General features: G+C 33.9%; 1 protein-coding gene across 1 annotated transcript in view; it reads right to left on the reverse strand.

The window, feature by feature from the left end:
• Positions 1-23,948, reverse strand: part of PPP1R9A (protein phosphatase 1 regulatory subunit 9A) — a 261,195-nt gene that overhangs the window by 69,495 nt on the left and 167,752 nt on the right. The window contains 1 exon segment of the mRNA XM_014554033.2: positions 15,138-15,273. Within this exon segment, the coding sequence (XP_014409519.2) occupies positions 15,138-15,273 (136 nt within the window).

The raw sequence follows: 23,948 nt of genomic DNA on the forward strand, positions 1-23,948 counted from the left end.
ATATGTTCATGTATGACTGAAGCATTATGCTGTACACTGGAAACTGACAACGCTGTAAACAGACCATACTTCAATAAAAAAAATACACACACACACACCTACTATTACAAGAACTCCAAGCAGCAGAATGAGTCCAACTTGCAGATCAACCATATTCCCTAGGCTTTCAGACCCTACTGGCTAAACAAATTCCATAAACCATCAGAGTCTACCTTAGAAATCCAAGTAGATTTCTCCTTAAGCTACTTTACTGAGTTTTCCACTTTGCCTAAGGTATTAATCTAGGTATAGCATGAAGAATCAGTGGTCACACAGGCTAGGCATTGGACCACAAGGAGAAAATCTGGGGTTAGGGCAATTCTGTCGTTCATAACAACCCTGGCCAACAAGCTGAGGCTGATCTGAATGCCTTCCAGGATTGAGCTGGTGTCACTGATCCCATCACCTAAAGTCCAGAACATTTTGAATCACCTTATCTAATTAAATGAGTCCAAACCTAAGAATAATTGCCTGTAGAATGCATATCAGTCAGTCAGCAACCCCCAGGAAAGCAACCCTAAGTAACCAAGAATAGCTGCATTTTGGAGGGATCACTACTGTCATCTTAGAGCTACATGATCTAATAATTATGGTGTTTCTTTAAATATATGAAGGCCAATTACAACCACCCCTAAGGTGCAGCTACATGAACAGCCCTAAGAGTTTGATCAATTGCCATAATTTGTTTCTACAGTTTGCTATTCCAAACTTTAATCTGTCCGTCTGTAATTTTCCAAGTGACAGACCAAACAGGTCATTGATAACAGCTCAAAAATCAGTAAAAATGTAACAAGGTTCATCAAGGAAAGTACTGGCCAGAGTTATAAGTACGACCTTGAGTTCTGCCCACTGAGCAAGGTGACCATGTCCATTTTGGGGGCTGCAGAGCTGCTGCTAAGGTTGGAAAGCCTAGCAGGCAGAATTGGGCAGCTTAGCTGAACCATCAGTGAAACCAGTCCAGGCATTTAAGAAAATCTCTATGAAACGAAGGCTTCACTGATCTATCTAGAGGCCTTGTTTCAGGAGGTGTAGTAGCAGAGAAAGTTTACCCAAAATAAAAAAACTGCTACTTGTTCACTTAAATCTATGATGCTGCTGGGCCAGCCTAGCAGCTTTCTTGAATCTATCATTTCCATTTGACAAGCAAGATTCGTTGGGCCCTTCCAACCTTATTGGTCAGTGAAAACAAGCTGACCTATGTAACTCAGACTGAGAATATGAGGCCACAGAGTGACAAGGTCTCCACGGGTCAAGCCCTCAGTTTCAGTTTCCATAAGAGCTTAGTGGAAGGTTAATAGCTGCCCCATTCCCCCTTTCTTGGTTGCAGAATCAGGCATGCAGTTTTGTGATGGGAAATGGCCTGAGTATTCTGGTAGCCATTAAGTGTTTAAATAAACTGTGATTCACACTTCTCCTCATGGGACTCTATAATTGTTTGTGCTGGAAGACCTGGGAGAAAACGGGGAGCGTGATCTATATATCCTACTATCATTGCTCTACACGTGGCAGTCTGAATGGGAGAATCTCCACTGGCATGAATGGGACGAAAAAGTGCAGGCATTCAGAACAAATCCACTACAAATTTACCAATGGAAGCCGTAACAGCATTACATTCCATCTGTCCAAAGGGTTCCATTAACCCTTTAAAGGTCATTTTAGCTTCCCTTCCTGCTTCAGACTCTGCCCAAACCACATCAGCTGAATTGGAATATCCTTTCTCACTATGGGATCACGTGACATGGTGATTTATGGAGTCAGTATCCACAGAACCATCAAGTTTGAGTGTTTCCCTCCCAAAGTTTCCCACCATGTTCAAAGGGTTCATATAGCATTTGGTCTCTCTGGAAGACAAAGAGATCCATCTCAGCCTGCCCCTGGTCATCTTTCTCCTTAAAGCAGCTGAGGTCAGGGGAGAGAGAGGGGCCTAGAGGCAAAGAGAAGGTCTGTGCCTATAATAAGGTGCTATAATAATTCATTTCCAACTGTTCAACTGAATTCAGTAACTCAATTTCATGTAATAAGTAATAGTTCATCTTCAGTTTTGAGCAGTGTGCTGGTTACGTTTTAACCAAACTTCCAAAGTCTATGGTCCACCTAAAGCCCGGTATTAGATGAGCCATCACTACTGACACAGCCAGCTCAGCTCTGGGGAGTTTCTGACTCAGCACCTTACCCTTGACTCCTACAACAGGGATTCTCTTCTGGAGTCCAGCTCAATCTGGAGCCCAATCGTAAGTCTGGCTGAACACAAGGGATGGAGAAATTTTCCAAGTAGTGAAGCTGACCGTAAAAACTTATTTAGATTGTTTGGGGACAGTTTCTTATTCTCCAGTGGGTTACCTGTATCAGCATTATAGACCAGTTAGGACCCAAATACTTATCTATGGTTTCCCACAGGAGTTTGTCTATCTGAAAGAAATCTCCCTAACAGGTCCAATATTTCCTCATAGTAGACAAGACTCACTGCAAAAAACTCTGAGACATTTTACTGTGTGAGTGAATCTAAAGTAGGCATGATAAACTACAGGAGGGGTTGAGTCAAAAGGTAGCTCAACTGTTGCTATTTCTTATTAATGAGCATTATGTCCCTTGCCCCATGATCTCCGCAGTGAACCAGCCAAAGTTCTAAGGATTTACCAGGCTTCTGACTATGACAATTACAAATTCCTTCCTTCCAAGCTCAGTGTAGGTATGTAACCCTGCAACTATCTTCTCAATAGGGTCAAGACCTTCCTTTAACCCAGAATAGGTCTTCATACTAGTTAATACTGGGGTATCATGATTTTTTGTGCTGGTACTTCAAGCCACAATTTCCAAAGAATGATGAGAAGAGGGCCAGAGGATACTGGCACAGGTAGGCATGTCAGGAGAGAGACCTACACATGCCTGATTACCTACATCTTTTATAACAGTCAGTAGGTATTACTGTCCTTGCTTGAGATGGAAAGTCTACCTCTACCTTTCAAAACTGTTCACTACATAAACACTTGAACAGGTAGTCCAGAACAAAAGGTAGTCAATGCTTCAGAAATGTGAGAGCCTTGGGAGAATTATTTCCCAATTACTATTTAATGGAAAAAATGTCTAGAAATTCAGCTGACTGATAAAGCCCCTACAATATTATTCAATTTACCTTTTCAAAGACTTTCCAACAATTTTTTCTAATATTCTGCTCTGCAGTTAAACTGGTCTTTTTATTACTTGAGCACACCCAATACTGACCCAGCTTCTTGGTGACAGAAAACAAATAATAACAACAAATAACTTCTTGCAAATAAAAATTGAAACCACAAATTTCAAATTCATGCTTTTACTTCTATATGTCCTTCATTGCAATGATTCTTTTACACTATGGTTATCTGGCCTTTTGACAGATTGCCTTGGAAATGATTTAAATTCTTTACCGTATATATTTATTGTTTCCACAGCAAAATAGCAAGCTTCTTGGGAGTATAAACGATATTTTTCCATGACTCAACATTCCTAATTCAATTCTTCTTAATAAAAGATAGCTACTTACTGAGACATTAGTGCCATTGTCTTTAAGTCTCTGATAAATATATTCTATAAGAGGAGGGAACCAGTGATCCTTATTTTTCCCACTGAGATCCAGAACTAAACAGTCAACAGGCCAAAGTAGGCCTCTGTAATTCAAATGTCACACTGCAGTTTCAAACTGGCAGCCTTCCTTGAGTTTCATTTTACTTGCCAAGGAAACAATGAAGCACTTATTCTGATGCCAGCAGAACTGTGGGAAGAGACTAAGAGATTTGTATTTCCCTGAATCTTTAATCTGCAGAAGAGAACAACTACACTAACCAAAGTGGCACAAGTTATTATTATTTTAATAATTCTTAAATTATACAACTAATTGAATCTTGGAAAATACGGTATATTCACAGAAAAACTGGCTCATATGATTACAAAAATGCTAACAGATTATCAAACAGAACTAGAAGTTATAGTTACAGAATTTTTAGTAAACAAAAAAGTAAAACAAAAAAACATCATTGATGGTATTTCTATGGATTATCTATGGATTAATAATAAATACAATTTACTTACAATTTCCTTTGAGGGGAAATAATTCTACTCCTTTTCTCATTATGGCTATCTGGTGATTCGTGGCAGCAATTTCATCTTGCAGTGTCTGCAATACCAGGACTCAAAGGTCTTTACATCAGATTTGCTGCTGCCTTTAAACTGGACAACTCCAGCTGTGGCTGTACCTAACCTGTACTACAAACTCCTATAACCACAGGCCATCTACAATGCATATTCTGTTTCAGCAGGTATGAGGCTGAGTGGAGAAATCTGTAATTTTAAAGGAGTACTATGAGATGACACAGACTATCAAATCATTTTCTAAGTCCTTGGAGATCAGGAACCATGTCATATTCATTTCATACCCACATAACTTATATATAAGTAATTGTGCGTGGCAGATTTTAATTTTTCATTAAATACTGAGTTGACATAAAGAGTACTTTTGAAACATACAAAAATTATAATGCATAATGACACAATCACCACCAATGACTAACAATCTAGTTTAAGAAAGGAGCAGTGGTACTACATTTTAATTATAATCCTCTGTGTATGCCTCCTTGATTCCGTTTCAGCCACTTGATCTTCAGAATAATTCTGATGAATTTTATCATTCTTAGTTTTTCTTTAGTTTTACCATATTTTTGTATTACTAAAAATGTATCGAGATTCCACTAATTTTTGTGGATTGCAGAAACAACTTCTGTATATCATTCCACTGTAGGAATAGACTACAATATATTTACCCATTCTCATGGTGACAGAGATGTCAGCTGTATCCAATTCTTTTCTACTACAAGAACAGTATTATACATGTCTTGAACCTCACGTATTTAAGAATTTTACTAAGGTAGTTAGTCAGAAATAGAATTGTTGAGCCAACTTCACTAGATAATGCCGAATTATTTTTCAAAGTGAATAGGCCAATTTATATTTCTGTTGCAGAAAATAAGAGTTCCTTTTTCCACATCCCTATCAAAACTTAAAGTATCCAATTCAAATCAATTTAGTGGGTAGGAAATAGTATTTCATTTGGGTTTTTAGTTTTTATATTTTGACTACTAATATGGTTGGGCATCTTCTCATGTGTTCACTAGTCACTGAAATTTCTTCTCCTATTCAAGCCAATAGCCCAAATGTAGTCTTTCCTCATTGGCTCACAGAAGTACTTTCTACGTAATTCTCTTTCAGTAATTTATTTTTCAAATATTTTCTTATGGATTCTGGTTTGTCTTTATGCTTTCACAAAGCCTTTTTTTTTTTTTTTTTTTGGCTGAACAGAAGTTCTTAATCTTAATGTACTCAATTTTCTCAATCCTTTCCTTTATGGTTTTGCTTTCTTAAGTATAAGAAACCATTTCGTGTATATTTCCCTGTGCTATACAGTATAATCTTGTTTATCTATTCTACAATTTTAAAATCCCAGTCTATCCCTTTCCTACACTGAGGTCATAAAGATACTCTTCTACACTGTCTTCTAAATTTTATAGTTTTGCTTTTCATATTTGAGTAGTTAATTCACCTGGAGTGAACTTTTGAGATGAGGATTGCAATCTCACCATATTTCCTTAATTAAAAAGCCTAATATTTCTCAACTCATCTAGAGTATAATCTACATCACAAATCAAATTTTCATGTATGTGAGGGCCTGTTTCTGAGCTCTCTGACCAATTTGTCCATTCTTTTGCTCCAGGGTCTAAATTGCTACAGTTTAATAATAAATACCTCTTTCTTAAGGCATGAGATGTCATGATTATTTCTGGTGCATTGTTCCTTCATATATATTTTAGCAACAGCTTAACATTTTTTCCATTAAAAAATTCCTTAGAATTATTTCTACTGGACTTGTACCAAATGTATAAATCAACTCAGAGAAAATACTCAATTAAGCAAACTACTGAGTTTTCTAATCCATGAACAAGAGGTTTCTTTGCCTTTTCCATAAGTTTTCTTTAATATATTTCAATAAAATTAATTTTTCTCCACTGAGGTCATGCCTAAATTTGTTAGGCAAGTTCTTGCCTTTACCAAAATAAGTAACTTGTAAATTATATTTTCTCTATGTAGACACATTGCAATAGATGTTATATTTTATGTTAATTTTATATCTAGCTAATTTGCTAAAATCTTATATTATTTCTAATAATTTATCTGTAAGTATGTTTGAGGTTTTTTAAATAGACAGACACATCACCTGTGAATAATAAGAGTTTTATTTCTTCCTTTACAATTTATTTCTTTTATTTCTCCTTCCTGTCTTCCAGGACAACGTCAGATGCAATTAGTAACTGATTTTATAATGTTAAATCATGTTTGCTTTATTGGCTAAACTCAGCTTGGTATCTCTGTTATGTTATTGGTTACAGTTTGCTAGCATTTTGTTAAGGATTTTTTTGCATTATTTTTATAAATAGGATAAGCCTATTCATCTCCTCATTCTTCATTATTTGGTTTTGGTACAAAGGCTGTATACCTCATTACTTCATACATTCACACTCTCAAGGTTTTACTGTATGCCTCGTGTCAGAGCTGTACTACTTCCATTTTTGTCTTCCGAAATATATAATATGCGACTGGAGGGATTTGTTCCAGTTTGGCATAATTGATAAAATCTTGGATCTTATCTTTATTTCCTTTTTTCTTTCTTTCTCCCTTCCCTTCTCCTTTCCTCCCTCTTCTGCTGTTTGTTACCCATGGTGATTTATTTTCCTGTGAGTTTTGTACTCTGAAATTGTAAGCTTCTCCTTCTTGAAACTTTAACTTTCATTTAGGCTTTGACTGCAGCTGAACGCCTCAAGAAAGTATATGCTTTTTTTTCCCTTGTAAAAGACAGCAATAATGATCAGGCTGCTGTGATCATAATTTCTCAGAGAAAAATTTTTTTTCTTCCCTTCCACTCAGCACCAAGGTTTGACAATGGCAATTTCCCATGAGGTCCCTCAGGTGGAAGACTAGGTTTATTTTCACCTTATAGATCAGGGTAGCCCATGGGGCTCTAGCTTTAAGATGGAGTTTGCCAATTAGACAGCCACTTTGGGTGGGCCCTGGGATTTGCCTACCGTAACCTAAAGCAATACCAATTACAGTATAGTCATAATATTGAGAACACTTAGGATAAATATGACATTATGATAGAGATAGGAAAGAAGCCAGACATTAAAAGGTATGTAACTTTATAATTCCATTCAAATGACATTCTAGAATTGAACAAATTATACTGTCAGAAAACAGACTGAATGGTTTTTTTGGGTTCAGAGTGACTGCAAACTTCTATAAGGGAACTATTTTTGAGGTACTGAAAGTGTTCTATATCTTAATTGTGGTTGGTGGTAATTATTCATGAAACTGTTAACCTGAACACATTTGAAATTGGTGCATTTTATTGTATCCAAATTATTTCTCATTAATGTTGATTTTAATATCTGAAATATGGATACACAGTGATAAAATTATCAAATTATACACTTAAGAGCTACACAACGTATTCTATGTCAATAAAATAATTTAAAAAAACCCTTTAGGAAGTTGAATTCTAAAAAACGATTAAGAGTTTTTACTACCACCCTTACTAGCATCAATATCAATTTAAAATTAATGGAGCCCTTATCAGAGCTGGCAAATCTGCATAATAAGGCAGCTTTAGGACAGCAGTCCTTGGTCAGGTCACCATTTAGTTTTTCCTGCTGATGAAAATGTAGTTCTATGACGGAAGGCTATTTTTAAGTTAATATACAATGGGCAGGAAAAGATGGTTATCTATGTATTATTGATCTTGGCATCTAAATTTAGGCCATTTCAACTATTCTGTTTCTATTACATGTTTATTCAGTTATGACTAAAAAGAAATCATGTCAATGTGAGTCACTAGGTTGCTATTTCTAAGGTCCCAAAGGTTTTCAAGAAATGAAATACGCTTTTTTGGGAGGGGGGGTTACATGCAGAAAGAAGATTTTGGTGCAGTGTGATAGAGATAGGGTCTTCTTGTAAATTCACGGTCCCTCAAAACAATTAGAACGTTGTAGCAAAAGCTCACAGTGCTAAACCTCAAAGTGCCAACAGACAAGTATAGCTTATTTTTTCAGTCCTTTCCCTATCTTCACTCTCTAGTCTTACTAGGTCTGACATTTCCTTTACCCTTGTATTCTATGCTAGTCTTCCTTCACTATCTCAGATAATGTTCTAATTTTATTCTTCTCATTTAACTCTACTCTCCAATTTTCATCTTAATATCCTTTGAGTGATTCAATTCAGTTCAATTTCTTGGCTTCTTCTAATCTGCAGTGCTGGGCTCATCCCTATACATATTAAAAATCAACCAGATATTGAAACTTGTCATTGAAGAGATTACAAGCTAGTTGGGGGAAATTTGTGGGTAAATAATGATAGAGATACAAAAGGTACTACTGACTCAGTGAAAAGAAGGGCCCTCAGCCCCGCTGAGAGAGTCCAAGAAGGCTTTGTGGAGGAGAGAGATGACATCTCAACAGAGCCCTGTAAGGTGAACAGGATTAGTGGGCATAAAAGGGCAACCAAGAGTCAGAGGCAATGGCATTCAAGGTAGAAAAAAACAGAAAGAGCAAAGGCATGGGGAACCACAAGATCCCTACAGTTCACTGAAAAGTTAGTCGGATCCTCAGTCCCATCTCTCACTGTACATTTTAGCATTTTATAGCTTTTTGGTAAAAAATTTTTATCAACTTATAAATATTTTTAAAGTAGGAAAAATGCAATCATTTGTATTTGTTTCTATGGTGCCTCTTTAACACTGCAAACTCTGTGGCTCATCAGTGAAATGCTCTAGCATGGTTTCTAGAGAGTACAAAGTCTGTAATCTTCTCAGAAGAATTTAATGGCTTAGAAGTATTTGATAAAGTTTACTTGGTATTTCGTATCTGGCTCATGAATAAATATCACAATGTGGCAGTGAAAAGAAAATAAGAAAACATATTCAAACCACTTGCATTATAATAAACAAAATAAAGAAAATAAGCAACAAAAAGATGGCATTATTTAAGCAAAGGTTTCTGTTCTAACCTCTATCTCCCCTAGATACTATCCATCTTTATGTCTCTCCTCAGTGTCACAAATACTAACATTTCTATATACAAAGAATATTTTGAGAGGACCTTTCAAACAGAGGAGGATTTCCACATCCTGGGGATTTTGTGTGTGTGTGTGTGCGTGTGGGTGTATGTACACACTTAGGTTAGACTGAGCATGGATATGGTCTTTAATTGCATGTCTTCTAAGCACCTTATGATTTGGGGTTTCAATAACAATGACCATTACTGTAGATTTGAGAATGAGAAACCAAAGGACATAAATAAACTGAATAATTTTAAAGTTCTGGTCAAAATGGAGTCTATAAACAAGTTGTTAAAAAGTTTTATATTTCATATTTCTCCTATTCTTCTGGCTCCTCTAATCACCATAAAGCAATCTCCCTTTTAAATATACCTGACTTCCATTTTTAAGTTACTCTATCTCTGCTACTGGTAGCTAAACATAGAGAGAAGTAGTTTATTATTTAAACTGTTACATCTTTTTAGACATTTTAGTTGTCTACCATATAAATCATGCAAACAAGTACTACTACAATTTAAAGATATATACATTTAGTTTTTTGAAAAATTAAGAACTTTGTATCAAATGATCCTTTTCTAAAAAAAAAAGGGGGGGGATTTAAAGACAATATAAATCACCGTGTGCACTATATTTTATAAACATCACACAGCCCTGCTGTTGGTTCTCTTTTTCTTCCCTTTAAAATGAATCACAAAATATTTCAAGTGTTAGGGGTTAAAAACATCCACGGTTAAATATTATGAAGTGAGACCAAACTGCAGAATCTGTCCCTAAAATATGTTCTATGTTTCAGAATTAATTTTTTTTCAAATGATTATGTTCAAACTAGCATTCAACATACAAAATACACGGCACTAGAGAAGTTCTTCTGAGCACAGAACTAGTTAATAAGACAGAATATTTCATTTCACACATGAAGCAGGAAGGTGCAGATAAGAATTATTTTCCACCAAAAAACAAACCTTAAGGAAATAGTTGTTATTGTTATTGCAGTTGCCAGACACTCCTTGCAATTCAGCCACAGTGTTCTAAAATGGTTGACAATAAAAATTAAAGAAAGCTTTTTCCCCACTAGAGAGAGCAGCCTAATGATAAAGGGTAGGAAAAACACTGAAGTTCTGTTGCCTGCTGCAACACAAACTTTCGAAGACTAAGAGAATACCCCCAACTCTTAGTTTCTCAATCTTATAAACACAGGAGAAAGCCAGTTCACATTATTAAGAGGCCATCCATAATAACTGCAATCTCTTGTTCACACAACAGAAGCTGTTTCAAAACAGGAACAGTAAACAGTATGAGTCAAATTTAATGTTATCCCTTCAATGCTTTTCACATAAAAATTACATTTTTGTAAACCTGTAACACTTAAGCAAACTATAGCTTCCATTTTATTTCTGCCTCTAATTATTACATATTAACACAAGCAATAAAAATGTATATCCACATAGGTAGCTGCTCTAAATTGTATTCAGTACTTTAAAAGGTTCTTTAAAATAATGTTGTCATGATATAGTTATAATGATAATAATTTCTCATAAGAAAAACAAATTATGAAAGAAAGATTAAATTTTATTTTAAGATAAGGGGGCTCAGTTTCTGAAGTGATGATTAATCTTGTTACGAACTACTACCCAAAGAGGCTTTGAAATGCCATCTGTAATCTAAGACTTTAAACTGTAGTAAATATTATATTTTAATGTTTAAAGAAGCAAGAGCAAAATAATCATATAATTTTAAAAGTGCATGTAAAATAACTCATTTCAATGTGAATGACCATAAGTAATTTCCAATTCAAAAAAGTGACACAGTACCAGTTCCTACTTATTTCTAGTCTGAGCCTACAGTGTTTCACATTGCATATTGCTCTTTGATAGAAATAGATAACCAAAATATACATACATGACCCATGGTACACAAAAAGATACGCCAGAATTACATCACGTCACCATTAAAAGGCTAGACACTGATGGTTATGGAGTATGATAGGAGATTAAATTTCTTATGGAGAATTAAAATCTAGTTGAAAAATTTACCACACCCCTAGCATTTCGTGGGATAGTGCTGACTGCCTGAGGGGTTTACTGAAATCCTCCTTGGTTACCTTTTAGATTGTTTAAAAAAAAAGAAACAAAGAAAGAAAGAAAAGAAAAAGAAATGAATAATTATTCTATAAATCCAAAGTACAATCACCTAATCAAAGATATATTCAGAACTACATTTAAAATTTTTCAGTGGTTCAGATTTACATCACCCTCTTCTTTGTAGGATCCTCCCTTTAATTCTTTAGTCTTTAGGCAGAGCCATTTTAGCTTAAAAAAAAAAAATCAGACTGTTTAACAGAGAATGAACAGAAACAGGAATGCAATTCAAACTGAATTAGCTGTTTGCTTATTTTAAACTCTTCTAGTTTAAATATTTGAAGGAAAAAAATCCAGGAAATGCAGAAATTTAAATAGAGTTTGGGGATTATCTATTAGAGTATGACAGAATTTCTTAAAGCATTAAAATAGTTATATGTAAGCACACACAATACATGGTAGTATTCTTAATCCTAAATATGGTTCTGATAAGAGGCTCACTGTACTTTTGCAATTTCGGGATATATTTCTCACATTGCAATGTTTTCCCTGTAGGCAATTCAAGCAAGCAACTCTCCTCTGTCAATGTGACAGGTTCCAAGTTAGAATCAACCTTGTATGATTTGACCAAAACCAGAGCTATCTATCCTTCAGTAGACAATGTTGACCTAAGTGCTGGCTCTGGAAATCAGTTGTATGAACTTGGCTGTTCTGCATTTAATTAGAGGTTTTCCTGGCTGGCCCAGGGAATGTCATAGGGGATACTGTCAAATAAAAATGATTCTAACTTTGAAATCACAAGATGATTCTATAAATGAAAGAAAAGTGAGAAACCAAGTGACTGATTACACAACTCGGGATCAATAAACTGTTCAATTACATATAAAATTAAATCAATTATTCAAGGACCATTAACTCATTGGATAACCAATATTGGTTCTTCTCATTTCCACTATGTCATTTACTTTTCATTAACAGAGAGAGAATAGATAAAAAATTAGGACATAACATTCGAATCAATCAATTTAATAATATCTGGTAGCATTAGTAAAAAAAACAATGAATCTAAGTAGATAAATAGACGTGTTTGCACAAAAGTGATTTTTTATTATTTATACATCTTTCACCTCTGCTATGCACAGAAAATTAACGGTCAGTTTTAGCTGGGCATGCTTTGGTGAGGCAGTGTGTAACACACAAGAAACAGAAAAACATATGTCAGGGAGGAACAAGAGAGAAAGACAATGGAAAAGGCTCCTTGACCTTTTCAAAAAAGTGAAGGTTACTTGGAGTAGCAAAATAGCAAGCACCTGCTTTCTATTTCTACAACTTTCAGACAGAAGAAAAGCTTAACCTAAAGCTAAACTCTGGTTTTTGTTTTTGTTTTTATTTTTGTTTTTTTTCGTAAAATAGCTGTATACTCAGCTATTCTTCCCTTTAAGCACTATCTTCACAGGCTACCTATGGATTAAGTATTTACCTAGAGTAAAATAATTCTCCATGGATTCAATCCCCCTATTATTAGAAATAAAGAACAAAGAACTACAAACCTAAGTATTACAAGAAACTCCATAACTAACCCGAAACAGGAATCCTCCTTCCAATAGCTCTTGTTCTAGTTACTCTGTATGTGCCTGATCTCAGACAGGCCCATCAGCCCACTCCACTCAAAATCAGCAGCGTGTTGCAGAGTCGAGGCTTTGGAGCCAGGAAGACCCTATTCCCACCCTAAATCTGGCAACTACTAGCTGTACCACTAGAAAAAGCCTCAATTACTGCATTTTTAGGGGAAAAAAAAGAATCTCCTCTGTTTGCTGTAAAGATTACATGGAATCATGTAGGAAAAGCACCTGGCAAAGTGCCTAGCACTATTTATTTACCCCCCTTACCCCTGAGAATATTTGCTCAGGTGACAATCAACTCTGCTTTCCTTACAAAAACAGGAAAACAAACAAACAAAAATCCAAACGATGTGCTCCTAAGTATAAATGTTGAATGACAAATATTCCTTTTGCATTTACTCAAGTTATTAAATCAGAGAAAATTTTACGTTAAAAAAAGCATTAGCTGCTTTAGTTGAAAACCTGAAGGTTTTCAATTCCTCAAACCCTCAAATAACTGGATCAATTTCTCAAAATAACTGGAGGAAGTATGTAGTATGTGATCTAAAAATTTCAGTTTGGGAGCTTTACTTAGAGAACTATCTTATTTTCCATCTTTCCTTGTTAGATTTGATGGAATATTAGAAACTGAAAGGAATTTAGAGATTTAGCCCAATACCCGCACTTTGAAGCAAAGACAAGGGGACCCACAGAAACTGGAAAATTAGGCCTCCTCACCTTCCACCACTTGATGTCACCCGTATGCCCCTGAACCTCAGATCAAAATTCTAGCAGCGTGAGCAGGTAAAAGCCAAACCTGCAGAGAACGAGTCTACAATCCTAATTCAGATTTACAGCCAAAGCTAATCAGTGTTTCTGATAAAACACAAAATACTAGTGCAGAGAATTGAAAACTAGGTAAGAGGAAAGCTCAAATATTTGTAGAAATTGCTTTTTTGGTTTCCAAATCCCAGATAACATTTTCATGTATAATATCTCAGTATAATGGGAAAAAAAACAACTTGCCATTTCAAATGGATTTTGCATGTGAAAAACTAAATCAACTAAATAGAATTTTGAGACTAATTCATTCACATGAAGAATTTCTAATATTTACTCTTAGATCAACAGTTAACTAAAGCACTGTTTTAAAGTTTCTACCATAATAAAGACAGAATACATCCTCATTATACTATAAAGAGATGAAAAATCAATATATATTTAGGTTAAAAGATTCCATCCTAAAAATACATGAAAAAATATTTGAATGCCTCTTATTAATCTTCATTAGGTCCTGGCTAGAAACCAAAAAATGTTTTGGAAAAAGAATATATTCAGATGAGTAGAGGTTGCACATGTGAAGTTGCACTGCCCTTGTATCAGCTGATATAAAGAAGATTTTTACCTAAATATTTACTATGTTTATGGAGTATGAAATACTGCAACTAAATTGTTGATGGATCCTTTGCCATGCCAGTATGAAACATATGCATATTTAAACATGTTTATAATAAAGTGTGTTGTCCCATTATATCAATGTACATTTGGCATTTACATTAGAAATAGACCAGCATCTGTATTACATTACAACACACAAGAGTTTCAGAGAGCTGTTTTCACTTGGGGGTTAGAGTCTATTCATTTGCTTGATCTTCTACAGAGAGCAGGGTGCAAAATTATTCCAGTATGTGTCTACTCTATGGAATATGTGCTGGTGGAAAAGCTTTGTTCTGCATCATGTTAGCACAAATCATATTGAGCAGATCCAAAGAACTTTCTCTTCCTGCGGGAAAAAACCTGAAAACACTCAGCAATTTTCAGTACTTTTCTGTCTATGTTCGTGTATATATGTGTGTGTTTTTTAACTCAGTGTTTACTGGTTTTTTGAAAAGGCACTACATACTTACTGTGGAAAATTTAGAAAAAAATTGGAAAAAATATAAAGCAGAGAGGGAAAAAGACCTAGATCTAACAACAAAGATAGCTACTACTATTTGCATTTTGCTATTTTTACCCTTTTTTGTTTCAGTGAATTTCTCTTAATAGTGTGATAAGAGGTGACTTCCTGGATCCCGAAGTCTTCATACTGTAAACAGGATACTACTACCTAATTGGTAAGTTAATAACAAACGCAAGTAATATTTCTTTTCTGTGAGGATGATCATCAACACATTCTCCTTGAGAGACTGCAAAGCCCTGTCATACTGCTACATGGTAAAGAGTTTTATCAAGGAGAGATGTAGTGAGAAGAAATGTAGGAGAGAGAATGTTTGCAAGTGCCACTTACCTCATCATCGTCAGCATCGTACTGAGCATAGTGCTGTTCAAGCAGCTCTCTCTGGCGCCTCTCTTGTTCCAGCGTCTGGCTTATCAACTGGGCAACCTCACTCACTTGTCCCGGTTTTTCTCGCCCAATAACAAATCTGCAGGAAGGTTCAGAAGACTAACATAGTTAGACTCTCCAGCAAAAAGAAACACTAAGAAAAGTAAGCAAATTTCATATCTCATCAGGTCCATCAAGCCTCAAAAAAAATAATTATCACCTCTACTCTTTAGAAGATATGCCTGGGTAGAAGGAGAGGTTAGCTGAGCAATTAAAATGATTTTTGCAGATATAACCCAAAGGAAAAGAAGGAAAAAATAAAGGACCATAAAAAATTATTACTTTGAGAGAAACAAAGCAGATGTAATCCATTCTATAGTACTTTACTCATTTTTGATGCCCTACAAAATGAAAGCAAGCTCATAATTTTCTGTACCATTGAACTTAAGAATCATTTCAATCATTATGTCCTCTTTATAATGCAAAAATGACTTCAAAACATTTTGAGGTATAGTATAACCCTAGATGGGTAAACAGAGAGGCACTGGTTTTTTGCTAAGTTACTGTCACTCTGGATAAAAAAAGAAGGGGAAGCAAATGTAGGGTTTTTTGGTGCTTGTTTTTAAAATAAGACACTAAAATAAGGAGAGGTGGTAAATTAATTCACTTCTTTTGGAGAAAGAGATGACATGAGGAAGGATGTGGCTTTAAGAAATAAAGGATCAAGGGGAAATATATGTTGATATTAATCCCTGTAAGAAAAAAAGTATAAAGAAAAAAACCCAGAAAAGACGTATTTATTGCCAGCTAGTCATTTACAATACATCCTTATCAATACCATGATTCTTGCTCAATAAATTAATATTCATTTTTTAACATCTTTTCACACTAATACATGGTTCTATTTTTCTAAAAATAAACATAATGTCTCCAGGATACAGTTCCTATATATTATTTAACTTCATTATTTTGGATGTAATTCCGTTTAATCTTGCTTCTACACTTAATTGATACTATCCTCTGATTATAATATGTTGCTTTTTCAATTATAATTTTAAATGAAATTTAAATGATAATTTAAAATCAATTCTATCTTTGTTCAAAAACACTAAAGGTCAAAATTTCTATACTTAGATGTTAGTAATTAAACATCATTTTAGAAATATTTTCAGTTATTTTGTGATAGAAAAAGATACTCGATACGATTTCTATCTTCTGAAATGTAATGAAACTTATTTTGAGGCCTAGCATGTGATCTATCCTGAAGACTGTTCTATGTGCATTTGAAAAGAATGTGTATTCTGCTGTGTTTGGATGGAATGTTCTAGATATGCAGCTATTAAGTCCATGTGGTTTGTCATTTAAGGCCAGTGTTTCCTTACTGATTTACTGTCTGGATGATCTGTCCATTGATGTAAATGGGGTGTTATTAAAGTTCCCTACTATTATTGTATTTACTGTCAATCCCTCCCTTAATGTTTGTTAATATTTGCTGTGTGTATTTAGGTACTCCTATGTTGGGTGCATACATATTTAAAATTGTTACATCTTCTTGTTGGACTGATCCTTTCATCATTATGTAACATCCTTCTTTGTCTCTTGCTGCAGTCTTTGTTTTAAAGTCTACTTTGCCTGATACAAGTATTGCTACCCCAGCATTCTTTTCATTTCTTTTTGCATAAAATGTATCTTTCCACCCCCTCACTTTCAGTCTTTGTGTGTCTTTAGATCTGAAATGGCAGCATACATATGGATCTTGTTTTTTTAATCCATTCAGTCACTTTATGTCTTTTGATAAAAGCATTTAATCTATCTTCACTTAAATTAATCATTGGTAAGTATGTACTATCTGCCATTGTGTTTATAGTTCGGGGGTTTTGTAGTTCTTTTTGTTTCATTTTTCTTCTTTTGCTCTCTTTCCTTGTGATTTGATGACTGTCTTCAGTGTTATGTTTGGATTCCATTTTCTCTTTTTGTGTGTGTTATCTATGATAAGTTTTTGGAGATTCATCTATAACAACATATATATATGTATATATATGTGAATATTATAAGTTGATGACCTCTTAAGTTTGAATGCTTTCTAATAACCATGCATTTTACTCCCCTCAAACCACATTTAATGTTTTTGACATCACATTTCACATCTTTTGGGTTTTGTAAACTTTAGTTACTTATTGTGGATACTGAAATTTTTATTTTTGTCTTTTAACCCTCCTACTAGCTTCATAAGTGGTTGATTTACTGTATATTTGCCTTTACCAGTGAGACTTTTTCTTTTGTAATTTAAGTTTTTCTAGTTGTGATCTTTTCTTCTCTATTTAGAAAAGTCTTTTAAACATTTTTTATAAAAGCTGATTTACTGGTTTCAACTCTTTTAGCTTTTAGTCATCTATAAAATTCTTTCTCTCTTCTTCAAATCTGAATGATAACCTGACCAGGAAGAGTATTCTTGGTTGTAGGATTTTTCCTTTTATCACTTTGAATATATGGTGCCACTCCCTTCTGGCCTGCTGAAGTTTCTGCTGGTAAGTCAGCTGATGGTCTTAGGGGAGTTCCCTCATACATAACTACCTGATTTTCTCTTGCTGTTTTAAAGACTTTCTATCTTTAATTTTTCCCATTTTAATTATAATGTGTCTTGGTGTGGATCTCTTTGAGTTCATCTTGTTTGGGACTCTCTGTGGTTCCTGGACCTGGATGTCTGTTTCCCTTCCCAGGTTATGGATGATTTCAGCTATTATTTCTTCAAATAAATTCTCTGCCCCTTTCTCTCTCTTCTCCTTCTGGGTCCCCTATAATACTGACATTAGTATGCTTGATGTTGTCCCAGAGATCTCTTAAAGGATCCTCATTTTAAAAATTCTTTTTTCTGCTCAGCTTGGGCGATTTACACTACTCTGTCTTCGAGTTCACTGATCTCCCTGCATTTATTTAAAAGTGTTATGTTGAAGTACACATATCTCTTCATTCAGGCAGCAAATGTGGGTAGCATTATAGCACCCAGCTACTGACATCCTTAAAGCCTTGTAATCTGGTATAATTTATAGTACAGATTTGCAACAATAGGATGCCATTGTGATAAGTATGGTCCAGAGGGAAAGTACACAGAAGTGGAACTAAACTATTTTCTTTGTCTTATTTTCCTCATGTGAAAATTAGTATCTACCTCATGTGTCTAAAGGAGTGACAGAAAAATAAAATGTGGTATAGACATAAAAGGATTTAAGGCACTATTATTATCATGATAAAACTAATAAAATCTCCCATATCTCCCATTTAGAAAATACATAACATTCAAATTACCTTTCTATAAGTTCTAAATGTTTGGTCTATTCTTATGCTATCTTTGTAAATATTATGTACATAATCTAGCATATACAGAATTGAGTGGAAAATATAAAATTTAAAGTAAGATTATTATTTCAAGCATGGATTCAGAGTATGGACATATTGTGTCAGTATAATTTAGGGGTTAAAAGTGTATGTGAAAGTGAAAGATGGTTTTCTTAGAACAAATCCACTGAAACATAAATATGACTTACTGGCCCTGTGAACTTGAGTGTGTTAATATTCCTAATCCTTAGCTCCCATATTTGTAAAAGATATATAATAACTATAACAAACAAATATTACACAATCCATATAAAAAGCATGACTAAGCACCTGGTGCCTAGAGAGTATTTAATATATATTTACTGTTTTTTAAATCTAGATAATATATTAATATCTACATAGGGTTGAGTACATTTCAAAGTACTAAATGTATACATTGTCCCAATTACCTCTTATTCGCTCACACTAGTTTTGAAAACTGAGTAGGTTTTTGTGAGTCAACCACAGGAAAAAGATAAAATACTTGCACTGACATGTGCTCTGAAATAGAAAATTGCATTGAAATAGAAAATTACAGATTATGTGACCACTTTATACTGAATTTTAAAAATCATCAAATAAAAATAAAGTCAGCAACAATCAGCCCCTCTAAAATATGTGATCAAGTTAACTGACATTTCTGCACAATTATTACCTATATTTTAAACATTATCCCCAACTGAAAGACAACACATGCAGTTAAATCAACCTGCTTGTAAACTTAAAAGTTTCTTTAAAAGAAAAACATTTTTTCTTGTTACTTTCTAAATGTTTTTTCCTTACTTCAATAAGGAATGGTGTGCTCTTTTTTTAGTGATAAACAATGAGGTAAAAAATGTATTGTATATTTAAGTTAAAATTAGGTATTTTCTAAGCCTTATGATTGACAAATAATGGCAATACTTAATAAATCTACAACTAGGGTATATGTTTTTAGCTTGGCTTGTTTCTAGTTTTTAAAACAGTCATCTTGTTTCAACATGAATTATTTCACTAAGAACTGCCCCGTCTTCTCCTCAGACTGAAATAAAATCGGCAAAAGCAGATAAATCAGTTTTTCCTTTCCTTTTCATCTATTATCAGACAAAGCAATGTCCATGTTCTGTCCTTTGTAGTTTAGATGAAGAGATTATATGGAATTCATTTGATTAGTTTATTGAATTCTCTGGTGAACTGTCAAACAAAAACTAAACAACTATAAAATTGTATTTACAATTTGCTGAATTGTAGTCATAAAGATCCTACATGTTCTGTGTGAATGATGAGAGATTATGTTGAAAAATAATGATTTATGTATGAGCGTTTTGATTTTCAGACATAAGCTATTTTAATAAAAGTGATATATTACTCAAAAATGGCACTTACATGACATCAACATTTTATAATTATCAATGTGGAATTAATTAAGCTAATCTAAGAAAGGGAAAGCTAAACCAGCATATAGTTATTTGTTCTTATAAAATCAATTCTTTCATTCAAATATTCTTTAAACAGATATTCATTGTATGCACACCAAAAATTGAACTATATATCTTTAAAAAACAGAAAGAAAAATAGGTGCATGACATCTATTTTCATTTTGAATCACAAGATGACATGGTGCTTTTAAACATTTTGGTAAAAACTATCTCAGTTTTTTTCTATGTCTGATCATATTTTATGGTCTGAACTTGATAACTTTGAAAATATTTAATCTAATTCCAGTGGTAAAAGTATATCCAACCCCCTTCATTAAAATTTCCTGATTGTATTCAGAGGTTGAAGTTCTACACAACTAAGCTTTTGCCTCTTTCTTGTACTTGCAGACTCACATATTTTTCCTTTCTAAATTAATATATCATATATTTAACATTTAAAATTTTTAAATTCATTGAAATATGTTTTCTTTTAAAAACTAGATCTGAAACATTTAAACTTAATTGTAGGCATTAGTTCCTGGGAATGAATTTTATATGTAATCCAATTCTAATTTCAAGAACTTCTTTTCTACATCATAGTTCAACATAAAAAAAACATGGTTGAATTCTTCAGAAAACAGTGTCTAATACATGCTACTTCAAGGACTACATACTATGTAATAGGTATAAACTTAAACAACATTTTCTAAAATGTTATATCCTCTCAGGAAACGACACTTCTCTATTTAATAGTTAGCTTTGATGTCTCAGGTTTAAACATTTATATATACAAATATTAAAGAGGAAAAAATTTTAAGTGTTAATCTGCATATAGTGGCACGAGAAAATATCTCATTAAGCCAGTCCCATTTAAGTAGTTTTTTGAAATCTCCATTGTTTTTAATCTTCCTTCTATCACCAGTTGTTGTTGACTATTCTCATATATATAAAAGAGGAAAAAGTTTTACTATCAATGGTCCCACCTTTATAGTGGCTGCTCCTCTCATCTGAGAGCAAAGGGGTAGTCTTAGGAGTAACGCAAACACAAAATGCACAATGACTGATGATTTCTGTGAACATGACAATTTGACCTTCAGTGTCCTCCACTTTGTATGACACTCCATTATACCCAATCACAAATCCAAGGCTCTGTTAAAAAGTGAAACTCTCAATTTCCCTTTATGCTGTAATGGTAACAAAAACTCTTATTTAAATGACGTGAATGAAATGAAAACATTCCAATATTCAGTGCACTTCAAATGGAAATCTCAGATACATCAATGATATTAAGTAAAAAAAAAAAAATTTTCAAGCTTCCATATATAGAAATTTCATGCCAGGGGTGAATCCAAAATAAACATGGGCATATCTGTAAAAACCTCATTTATTATTCACTTATTTTCTTTTAAGTATCATAACCTCTTCCAAAAAGGACAGAGGAATAAAAAATTAATTTATTTTCTATTGTTTGTAACTATAGTTCCTATAAAATCCTGACCTCCAGAAGTTACATGGCTTGATGTCAAAAGTTGTTAAATATATATATATATAAGTATGGTGAATGCATAGTGATTGATCATAAGTAGCAGCAGGTACTTGCCAGAAAGCATTTAAAATTTAATGTGAATGGCACTGAAGAGCAAACATATAATTAGAAATTTCTCATATAGAAGCACAAGCTCTTCTATAGCATCACTTCCCTGTAACAGCTGCCTCTCAGTATTGGGAAGGCTGTCTGGAATTAAAAAGAATACCTAATCCTTCTTCCAGGTTCACTCTTGCAAATACTTTATAATTATTATGATATTTAAAATTTTTTTTCTATTTTTTAGGCAAAAGTTTGTGGAATCTTTTACTTTTATATGTAGAAGGAAACATGCTTAGACCTCTCATTATCTGAAGGTCAGTCTCAAGTTTTTCAGGGTTCTTCTTAAGATAGGCTATGCAACATCAAACACATATGTTACACTGTCGTAGAACATTAATCTGTCTGCCTGTCTGTCTATCCATCTGTCCATCCATCCGTTCAACTAGTTACTGATCACTACATAATAGGCTGCCTCTAAGATGAATCCAATTAATCTCTGGCTCCTCATATTTTTGCCTTGTGTAATTCTTTCCCTTTGAGTGTAGGATGGACCTGCTCATTCACTTTTGTCAAATAAAATACAAAACTGATGCAATGTCACTTTGGCTATGTAAAAAGATGGCAGATTGCATCTTGGCTGCTCCCTTGGATCACTCCCACTGGGGAAGCTGGTTTCCTTGTTGTGAGGCATCCCTGTAGAGAGGCTCTCATGAGAAAGCTGGGAAATGGATTACAGAGACTGTGAGATATAATAAAAATCTGTTGTTGCAAGTCACTACATTTTGGGGTAATATGTTATACAACAATAGGTACATCAACTATGTCAGGCACGTAATGGTAAACAAGACAGGCAAGGCCCCACTTAAAGCAACAGACCCAAAAACATGTGTTCTTAAAAGTTACATTGCTAGTCCATGTTTGAATAAGGAAAAGGGTTCAGACAAAGAATTTTACATAGATACATTTTTTTCTGGTAAAATTAAATAATAATAAAGTATTTTTAAAATAAAAAGTACACAACACAATAAAATCTACATATTGCTAATGAAATTGACTACATCTGCCTTCTTAAAGAAACATGATCCTCCTTTCCAAATCCTCACCATCAATATTAGTTAGCATTGCCCTTTTTAAGTTAATCATAACTATTATCATACATTTTAAAAATCAGTTTTACTGAGGTCAAATTTATATACAACAAAATTTACCAAATTTAAGTTGTATAATACAATGAGTTTTGACAAATGTGTATGTAGTTGTGTAACAAATGCAGTAGCCACAATACAGAACATTCTGTCACCTCAAAAATGTTCCCTCTTTCTTCTTTGCAGTTTAAAAGGAGTCAAGCAGTGTAAAGTCTTTGGTGTCTGGCTTCTTACTCAATATAATAGTTTTAAGAGGTATTCATGGTATTAAATGTATTGACAGTTCATTCCTTTGTATTGCTAAGAAGTATTTCATTGTATGGAACATAATACAATCTGTAGATCTATTCATCAGTTAAAGGACATTTGAGTTGTTTCCAGTTTGGGGCTATTATGAATAAAGCTCCTATGAATGTGCAAGTACAAGCCTTTGAGTATTTATGTGTTTCTGTCACTCTTGAGTAAATAGCTAGGAGTAGAACTGCTGGCTGGTATGATAAGTGTATGTTTAATTGTATAAGAACCTGCCAAACTGTTTTGTAAAGCGGCTGTGTTATTTTGCATTTCCACCAACAATGAATGGACGTTAAAGTTGTTCCACATCCTTGTCAATGCACGATATTATCAGTCTTTTAAATTTCAGCCATTCTGGTGGGTGTTTTAGTAGTACTTCACTTGGGATTTAATTTGCATTTCCCCAATGATTAATGATGTTGAACAGCATTTCATGAGCTTAACTGTATATCTTCCTCAGTGAAGTGTATCGTTAATTGATTTGCAGGTTTTGAATAGGGTTGTATATCTTATTGAGTTATAAGAGTACTTCATAACTTCTAAATAATAGTCATTTATCAGGTAACTTTTGCAAATATTCCATATGTAGCTTGCTTTTTCATTTCAAGAATATTTTTTGAATAAATGTTTTAAATTTTGATGCAGTTTACCATTTCTTTTCCTTATATTTTTTGCTTTTGTGCCCTAAAAGACCTTTGATTAACTTAAGATCATAAGGATTTTTGCCTGTTTTCTAGAAGCTTTATGGTTTCAGCTGTTGCACTAAGGCCTATGATCAATCTTGAGTTAATTTTTGAGTATACTGTCAGATGAAGAACAAGTTTTTTTTAAATATGGTTATCCAATTGTTTCAGCACCATTTGTTGAAAAGACTATTATTTCCCCCAGTGAATTACTTTGCTGCACTTGTCATAAATCAATTGTTTATGTCTGTGCGGGTCTATATTTGAACTCTGTTCTGTTCCGTTAATCTATA

This window comes from Camelus ferus, chromosome 7 (assembly GCF_009834535.1).
Source record: "Camelus ferus isolate YT-003-E chromosome 7, BCGSAC_Cfer_1.0, whole genome shotgun sequence".
NCBI classification, from domain to species: Eukaryota; Metazoa; Chordata; class Mammalia; order Artiodactyla; family Camelidae; genus Camelus; species Camelus ferus.